Raw genomic sequence first — 9858 nt, 5'->3', positions numbered from 1 at the left:
ATGGGTTATTCGCCGCCTGGTGTGTTCAACGGGAAGTTTACCCATGCCCAGTATGCAAGGAAGCCGTGAGGTTCATTTGGTTGAAGAAGGGTGGCAAGTATTCGTCGTTCGACCAGCATCGTCAGTTTCCTCCTCTAAACCATGAATTTAGAGAAGACATCAACAGCTTTACGAAAGGTGTCAAAGTGACAGACCCTAAAACCGCACTTGACGACTGGTGCCGAGGTTCGTGTTCAGATAGATGCTCTCGTGCCCAATGAAGAAGGTGGTTTTGTGGGATATGGTGAGGAACATATGTGGACTCATAAATCCGGCTTGACGAGGCTCCCCTATTTCGATGACCTTCTTCTGCCACATAACATTGATGTAATGCACACTGAAAAGAATATCGCCGAGGCACTTTGGGGAACTCTCATGGACACTGACAAGTCTAAGGACAACGTTAAGGCTAGAGTGGACCTAGCGATGTTGTGCGATAGACCGAATCAAGCGATGCAGCCTCCTAGTGGCCGAAATAAGAACTGGAAAAGGCCTAAGGTCAATTTCGTCTTGCAGATTGATCAAAGGAGGGAGGTACTAAAATGGATGCAGATGTTAATGTTTCCAGATGGATATGCAGCAAATATTAGCAGGGGAGTGAACTTAGGCACTCTGCGAGTCAACGGGATGAAGAGTCATGACTACCACATATGGATTGAGCGGCTTCTTCCGGCGATGGTCCGAGGCTATGTCCCTGAGCATGTCTGGCAAGTGCTGGCAGAGTTGAGCTTTTTCTTCCGCCAGCTTTGTGCCAAGGAGATATCTCGGACCATCGCTCAGGACTTGGAAAAAGCGGCACCTGTGTTGCTCTGTAAGCTGGAGAAGATCTTTCCACCCGGCTTCTTCTTGCCGATGCAACATTTGATTGTGCACCTCCCGTCCGAGGCACGTTTGGGGGGGCCCGTGCAGGCCCGTTGGTGCTATCCGATCGAGAGATGTCTAAAGACTCTTCGCAAAAAATGTACAAATAAAGCCAGAATTGAGGCTTCCATTGCAGAGGCATGCCTTCGGGAGGAGGTGGCAAACTTCACAACGCTATACTACAAGCCGAACCTTCCTAGCAATCATAATCCACCCTCTCGTTACAATACTGGCGAAAATGAATCAACCCTGAGCCTTTTCCAAGGCCAACTCGGCAGCGCAAGTGGATCAACCCCAAAGCTATTGGGAAATGAAGAGTGGCGCAGTATCATGCTATATGTGTTGAATAACCTTACCGAGGTGCAGCCGTTCATCAAGTAAGTTCTCAATGAACTTATTTCAATATGCCATCACTATTCTGCATCCAACCCCATTGATTCTCGTTCGGACAGGGAATTTGTTCGTGAATTCTGGCATCAATCAAGGGATCCTACCTCGCATGAACAAGACACCCTTGTTTCGCGGGGTGTGGGAGCGGGGAGGCCTGATTTCATTTCTTGGTTCAAACAAAAGGTAATGTCCAATTTAGCTCGTACGTTCGATCGTCCAAGGTGATCGTACGTTTGATTAATATAACGATCTATCATGATTCACCTTGCAGGCCCAGACCGATTCGTCCATGAGCGACGAGTTGAAACAGGTTGCAAACGGCTGTGATGTTAGGGTGAAGTCATTTACCGGCTATGACGTGAACGGATATCGCTTCCACACAACAAGTTACGAGCAGATTCGGCCCAAACGAAAAACCACAAATAGCGGAGTTTGTACGTCCGGCACTGATGGCCTCGACTATCATGGTAGAGTTGAGGAAATCTATGAACTCTCATTTTATGGAGACGAACCTCTTAAACCTGTCATGTTCAAATGCCACTGGTTTAATCCTCGATCAACGAGACGAACCCCTCATCTTGGGCTAGTGGAGATTCGAGAAGATTCTATCTATCCTGGAAAAGATGTCTACATTGTGGCTCAACAGGCCGTGCAAGTGTATTATACTCGATACGCCAACCAAGACAAAGAGGATCTTAAGGGTTGGGCTATTGTGCACCAGGTATCTCCACATGGTAAACTACCTGCCCCAAACGATGATGATTACAACTTTAACGCAAACACATATGATGGACAGTTCTATCAAGAAGATGGGCTACCAGGCACGTTTGAGATAGTCTTACCCGAAGCAATCGAAATGGATGTAGACAACGAAACGGTTGATGACGAGGTCGATGGAGATGTGGTGGTAAATGCCAAGGACATAGCAATGCTTGAGCGATTACTTCTAGGCAATGACGACGATGACAACATAGAACCTTCGGATAGTGTTGCCCATTTGGACAATTTTGACAGTGATGATGAGACCTATGATCCCAATCATGAAGATTATTCCTAATACATGTAATACTATGGTTTTTTAATTTATGTTTTGTTTATATATTTTGAATCTATTTCTAATATATGTACTAATTAGTCTTGTTCATTCTTTGTGATTGCAGGTGATTGGACAAAGATGGCGAGCAGACGTCCACGCCGTGACACGCCCTCGGTTTACGGGAGAGACCGCCCTCTCCTTCGAGGTGAGGGGTCGTCGTCCGGGGTAGCGTCCGCAGGAGGTGACGAGAGGAGGACCAGGGGCAGCCGCCGCAGGAGGCAGCGGTCTCCTCCCACGACACGTGACGAGGTGCTAGAGGAGGAGCACGTGACGGCCACGGCCTCGTCCTCATCGGAGGACGAGAGGGGTCAGCAGACGGGCGAGGGAGACGAGGCGCTCGAGGGCGAGGGAGGCGAGGCGCTCGAGGGCGAGGGAGGCGAGGCGCTCGAGGGCGAGGGAGGCGAGGCGCTCGAGGGCGAGGGAGAGGGTACCGCTACCCGGACTCTCTACGAGCGAGGTCCCGCGAGCCTCCCTCCGGTTCCGCTTCCTCACAACCGCTCAGTGATACGGCCTATGGCAAAGAGGTAAGTAACTATGGATGTTATCACAACTACTTCATAAGATATGTTGGAAATCTTAAGAGAAACTGATAAATTTTCTTAATCACTTGTGCAGGGCGTGGTTGGTTTTGTCGGGTACTCCAGCACGCACCCCCGCAAGCATCCTTGGTGTTTTGTGCAGGAAATGGTACCCCGGCATTGTGCAACTGTCCGAAGAGCCGGTGGTGCGGGAGCCGGCCTCCAACTGGGACAGGTACGCGCTGGTCACGGATGACACTTACCGCAACAAGCAGGAGCGAGTATTGGCGGAGTTTTGGGTAAGTCTCTCTCGCACAATATTGCTTAATACATCGCATTTATTGGTTAAATCTTTTATTGAAATAATGAATGGATACATTGGTTTTGTATGCAGAAATATTTCAAGGCCGAAGAAGGACTTGAGGCCCAGGCGGATCGGGCGGCTGCCGCAGCTTGTAGGAAGTATGTCACCGAGATGCACCACCATGGGCGCGTCCAGGCCCACATAGACTACTACAGGTCGGTACTTAGGCAGTTCCTCCCCAAGCCTCAAGCAAGACGGATTACGCTGACCCGGGACCAGTACCTTGAGGTAGGCGAATAATATTCATAATGATTCGTTCTGATATTAAGTAGGTTCAATTTCTTCTTATATGTCAAATACTCAATGACTTGTAGGTGATTCCCTGGTGGTGCCGATCGTATCCTGAGTGCTGGGCCATGATCGTGGACAAGTGGTTATCACAGGACTTTATTGACACGCACGAGAGGCAGCGGGAACAGCGTCTGATGAGGCAAGGTCCAACTCACCATCAAGGCAGTCGTAGCCTCCCCGGATACAAACAAGCATACGTAAGTGATTTCTTTCATTTATTTTGATGCTCAATTCTATTTGATTTCTCACCATCTTCCCGTCTTTCTCGCAGGAGGCTGCGCACCCGGGCGAGGAGATCTCGGAGTTCTCTGCGTGGGCTATGTCTCACATGGGCAGGGCGTCGTCCTCTGTCTCCTTCGACCCGGCTGCCCCGCCCCAGATGTACTCCGACCCGAACGCGTACACTAAAGTCCAAGAGTACACGTCAACGGTAAGGAGGATCTATGGGGAAGATTATAATGTGCGCACTGAGCCCATTGATGCAGAGGCGATCATGAGGCTCGGAGGAGGCAAGAAGCACGGGCGGCTGTGGATTGCAGACGGCGCCATCGACTCCACCACTGTTCCCTCCCTCGACGCTATCCGAGCACGGAGCACGAGCTCCAGCCAGCCCATACGTCCACGGCCGTCTCCAGCACTGCAGCAGGTCCAAGCACTCCAGGTAATTCATGTTTTACTCATCGTACGTACATATTTAAACACCTAAATTAGATTTGCATTACTGATACATTGGAGTGAAATATTGCAGGCCGAGCTGCAAGAAACAAAAAGGCAAAGTCAAGAGCAGAACGCGGAGCTGACCGCACAGCTGCAGGCCCAGAAGGTCGCGTTCGAGGCCGCGCAGAAGCAGATGGCGGAGATGATGGTGATCATGCAAAGTCTTGGGCAAGCATCGGGTGTACCTGTGCAGTTTTCAGCTCCTCCACCTCCTACTCCTGCAGCTACTCCTGTAAGTATGAAAGTTCACTTTTCGCTTGTGCTTTGCATGTATGTCGGCCTTCGTGCCGTTGTGGATGTCGGCGTTCGTGCCGTTATGGATGTCGGCGTTCGTGCCGTCGTTTCTTGCAGGTTTTGGAAACCTCCCCGTGCAGGGGAGGTGCTGCCGAAATTTTCAATTTAGTCTAATCTTTTTGTATTCCTACAATACTAGATGCAATCTCTAAGTTTCAAAACTGTTTTCCCGGATTACTCACACATGCAATCTCTGCTCCTTTGTGCAGCTTCAGTCCGCGGGTTCCAATCAACCCGCTAGTGCGTCACCGGGTGATCCTGCTTTTCCTTCACCATCGTCTCATAGGCTAGCTTGATGAGGACTCGTGCTAGGTGATGTGGTTGGACTTTAGCGTGATTTGTGATTTATGGTTGTGACTTGTGCTTGGATTTTATTAACTTGTCGTAATAAACATGTGAATGATGATGAACATGTGACTTGTCGTTGTAATATATTGTGATTTGTGGTTCACAATTATGGTTGTCATATATTGTGAGAAAATGGGTTCTGTGTGATATATATATGTATATATATGAAATGCTTGTGTCGATGGAATGCAAAAAACAAAAAAAAAATTTAAATTTCTGCCTCTTTGCCGAGGGCAATGACCAAGGCCCTCGGCAAAGAAGGGTCCTTTGCCGAGGGCCCAAGCAATAGCCCTCGGCAAAGATTTTCTGGAAAAAATCCTGTCAATTTCTTTGCCGAGGGCCAGGGAGTAGGCCCTCGGCAAAGGGTTAAAAAAAATTCAAAAAACCATTTCTTTGCCGAGGGCCGGCCCTCGGCAAAGAATTTTTAAAAAATCCTGCCAATTTCTTTGCCGAGGGCCAGGGAGTAGGCCCTCGGCAAAGGGTTAAAAAATTCAAAAAACCATTTCTTTGCCGAGGGCCGGCCCTCGGCAAAGAATTTTTAAAAAATCCTGCCAATTTCTTTGCCGAGGGCCAGGGAGTAGGCCCTCGGCAAAGGGTTAAAAAATTCAAAAAACCATTTCTTTGCCGAGGGCCGGCCCTCGGCAAAGAATTTTTAAAAAATCCTGAAAATTTCTTTGCCGAGGGCTAGGGAGTAGGCCCTCGGCAAAGGGTTAAAAATTCAAAAAAACTATTTCTTTGCCGAGGGCCGGCCCTCGGCAAAGAATTTTAAAATATCCTGAATATTTCTTTGCCGAGGGCCATAGAGGAGGCCCTCGGCAAAGATTTAAAAAAAAAAATAAAAACTTTTATTTGCCGAGGGTCGGCCCTCGGGAAACAAATTCAAAAAAAAAAAACCATTTCTTTGCCGAGGGTCGGCCCTCGGCAAAGAAACCGCCTACGGTGCCGGCATCTGACGGCGTCTTTTCTTTGCCGAGGGCAATCCTGGCCCTCGGCAAAGGCTTTGCCGAGTGCCCGATAAAGGGCCCTCGGCAAAGACCCCTTCGCCGTCTAAAAATTCCCCGAGGGGTCTTTGCCGAGGGCAGCCCTCGGCAAAGCCTTTGCCGAGGGTTTCTAGTCCTTTGCCGAGGGCCAGAGGCCCTCGGCAAAGCATGCGCCTCCAGTAGTGTGATCGGGTGGTCATATGTACAAGGCCGATGTGACACCGGTACCAATCATGTGATCCTGTAATTGTTTTTCGTATGGCCACATGATAAAAAGATTGTACTGTTTCCTGCAACCCTAGCTAGGCCATCTCTTTTCACCGATGCCCTAGGCCTGGTTTAGATTAAGGTTAGGAATTAATATTTGGTATTGTAGTATTTTTGTTTGTATTTGATAATTATTGTCCAATCATGGCCTAACTAGGCTTAAAAGATTTGTCTCGTAATTTACAATCAAACTATGTAATTATTTATTTTTTTTATCTACATTTAATACTCTATGCATGTGTCCAAAGATTTGATATGATGAAGAGAGAGTGAAAAAACTTGCAATCTAAACAAGGCCCTGGGAAAGAGAGGGATAGGCTACCCACCCTATTCGCTTGAACTATTTGTCAGCGAAAAAATAATATTTTTCTCTCGTAATAAATCAATATAAGCACTAATACAAATTAAATTTCAAAATAAACGAACAGGCCGGTGACCCATTTGGCGTACTGCTTGTCCAGTGCAATGCATGAAGGTCGTCGCGTTTGTGATGGCCTGTACATGCATGATTGCCTGCGTCAATCATATTTTACAGACAGTGGACTTGCGCACACATATACATGCACCAAAATAAAGTAGAGCAGTTCAAATTCTCAAACTGCTGTCACACGTACGGGTTTCTGCCCCTATTTCAAATCAAACAGATACAAAAACGGGAAACTTTTAACATTTTTTTAATCCTGAGGGAAAATAATATCGCATGAACCTTCTGAATCTGAAATAGGGAAATGTGCATACATTTATAAGAATATTACAAGGCTTTACTTCTTTGATGCTTCTCCTGGTGCTTTTTACAAGTGCATCAGTGCATGAAACTAGGGTGTTCCTCTTTTAAAAACAAAGCCATTCTAGTTTTGTTTTAAATCAGACAATCTTATATTCCACCGTTTCCAACAAATTACCAATATTTATGATATCAAATAAGTATTATTAATTAGGTTCACTAACATATTTTCTAGTATGCCTATTTGTTGTCCTATATATTAACACACTTCTCTATAGATTTTGTCAAAATTAGGATGGTTTAATTTGGGTTAGAAAAAAACTACGACGAAATCGACGGCGGCAACCCCGGTAATATGCAGGCGCTACGTGAGTTGTTTCCTCCGGATGGGGCCGTGGGTCCGCGCAAGCAATGCCGCCGTCGCTTGGAAGCCCCGGCATAGGCCTCCTAGCCGGCGCTGCAAGTTGGGTTTATCAGTGTCCAACGTAACAACATAACTTTAAGTACACTAGGGAGGGTCCGATCGTCCATGTACTACTCTTCTCACCTTGTAGGGCGCCGCTATGGCGTGTTGTATTAAATATTTTCTATATCTTAATAATACAAAGACGTGCAAACCTTTTGTGTGATTGAGAAAAAAATTATTTTTAGGATGGGAGTAGTTTTTAGACGAGGAATAATTAATTGTGCCACTAGGGTAGCTATCAGTGTCAGGGGTTGCCGAGAATGAGATCAACGCTATCATGGTGGTAGAGGGACAGATGGCGGGGTGGGGATGTCACCGGCCATAATTTGCCTGGAGCCTAGGCGACTGAGGGAGCTCAAAACCAAGTGATCTGTTTGGCCGGGTTAGCAGTGGTGGCTTCAGTGGCGAGATAGCCACCAGAGCCGGCCTGGTGGTACAGGGTGGGCGTTGGAGGACGACCGTGTGCAACAAAGGAGAGAGAGAAGTAATTTGGCAGCAAAAGGCAGAAATCAGTGGAAAGAATGAAGAAGACACAACTCTTGGACCGTTGATTTTGAATTGAACTAGAGGACGCACATTGACTGAAGAGCGCTTGATTTTTCTGGCACATCGCGGTAATTAACTAGCACAATTCTTTCTTTGAATAAATAGCTCCGTGGTTAGGAGTTTTCAAAATATTATTAACTCCTTTATTTATTAGAGAGATGGCCATATTGATGAAGTCGGCCCAAGCAATACCCAAAGAATCCAATTTCTTTCTTGGTTGGAGTAATCTCCGTCCTTTTCAGTCAGATTCAGGCTTTCTAGCTTTATTTCATATCAAAATCAGTTCGTTCCTTGATTCTTTCTTTTAACGCATGCTTTTTTTGAACTTTCGAAATGATAGTTGACGACTTTTTGGTGGCCACTATTTAAACTTCTCCTTTTAAGCAAAGCTATTACTATAACAAGAGTGATCACCGTAATTAGTAATTAATATATGATCGTCTGGCCTCATTAATTGAAAATTTTATTTAATGTATCTTACTGTGTTAGTATTTGATCTCTTTGTTCAAATGGCTGTGCATTTTCTACTATCTGTCGAAATGGCCATTCCTGCAGTTTTACATATTTTTACAATTGTTAGCTTTGTGCTTGCCTAATACTTTTACTGCTTTTTGAAGAGCCCGCCGAGTGGAATATCCCATGCATTTCACGAATCTGTATAGCGAAGACGCAATTTCAGGTTGTACTCTGCATGTGCTTAACTGCTTATACACTTCCATGCAATGCCATATGCTGAGTATATATACCCGCCATGGGCTCCTCCCAAAGCCATAGTAGCTCTAGGGCTGAAACCAGCAAAGCCAACAGCACTGCACAGTGTAGTAGTTGCACCTAGGCGTCCGCGCGTCGTCCTAGCTATGGATCCATATCACTACCAGACCATGTATGACCCACGCGGCTTCCCCATCCTCCACCCGCAGCCGTACCTCCACCACCCGGTGGCGTTGGCCGGCGCCCTCAGCGACAGCAGAGTGCGCGGCGGCGCCGGAGGTGGCGGCGGCGGCGTGCGGCGGCGTCCTGGAGCGAAGCTCTCCACGGACCCGCAGAGCGTGGCGGCGCGCGAGCGGCGGCACCGCATCAGCGACCGCTTCCGCGTGCTCCGCAGCCTCGTCCCCGGCGGCAGCAAGATGGACACGGTGTCCATGCTCGAGCAGGCCATCCACTACGTCAAGTTCCTCAAGGCGCAGATCAGCCTGCACCAGGCCGCGCTGATGCCGCACGAGGAAGGGTGCCATGCTGAGCTCGCCGCCGCCTACTCCGCTGCGGCGGTGGCTGGTGGTGACGACGAGGTGACACTCGCGTCCCACGGTCGTACCGGCGCATGCGATGAGGTGATGCAGCTCCAGGTGCCGGCGGAGGAAGCTTTGAGTTATGGTGTTGTTGCCCATCAGCCGTACGGGCTCGATCCCAGGCAGCTGAGTGGTGGGCACGAGCTGCCTCCGTTGCCTGCTTCTTGCATCTTCGATGAGGAGCCTGCAGACGCATGCTACTCTGTGTGCGACCTCAACGACGGGGAGACTGGTCTGCCCGGCTCTTACTAGAAGTATAGCTAGTAGTAGTGGTAGTTTCTTCTTAAGGTAGCATCCCGTGTGTGTCCGTGTCTGATAGACGCTAGTACGTCTAATTAGCAAAGTTTAGCTAGTACTCGATCAATTGCCTGTCAGTAGATTAGTTTGCTCAGAGTTTTGAGTATATGATGATGCATCTGCATGGGCTCTGTACTCCTGTGTTACTCCGCTGATCGCAGATGATAGACCGTAGTAGCGTGTATGTTTTCTAGTATCCATAAAGTATCTGATGATCTTGCTAGATGGTAAAACTATTACTGCGAAATGTTTGCTTATTAATCACTCTCTCCGTCTAAAAAAATTATAATTCTAGATTGGACTAAGTTATATTTTTTTATATATTTAGTTAAACTTAAAATTGTCTGATTACTCAAAAAACGAGATTTATA

The 9858-nt window shown here is 47.5% G+C and overlaps 1 protein-coding gene across 1 annotated transcript; it reads left to right on the top strand.

Annotated features, from left to right (window-relative positions):
- Nucleotides 1-8623: 8623 nt before the first annotated feature.
- On the top strand, nt 8624-9442 carry LOC136453486 (transcription factor LAX PANICLE 1-like). Its single transcript, XM_066454049.1, has one exon. It carries the CDS (start codon nt 8624-8626, stop codon nt 9440-9442), a length of 819 nt encoding a protein of 272 aa, XP_066310146.1.
- Nucleotides 9443-9858: the final 416 nt, after the last annotated feature.

The sequence above is a fragment of the Miscanthus floridulus genome, chromosome 5 (assembly GCF_019320115.1).
Source record: "Miscanthus floridulus cultivar M001 chromosome 5, ASM1932011v1, whole genome shotgun sequence".
Taxonomy (NCBI): Eukaryota; Viridiplantae; Streptophyta; class Magnoliopsida; order Poales; family Poaceae; genus Miscanthus; species Miscanthus floridulus.
Note: the sequence above shows the minus strand (reverse complement) of the source record. Positions and strands in the feature narration are given on the sequence as shown.

Excerpts from the sequence above, each read along its gene's own strand:
- LOC136453486 (XM_066454049.1), top strand. The coding sequence starts at position 8,624 with ATGCCATATGCTGAGTATATATACCCGCCATGGGCTCCTCCCAAAGCC.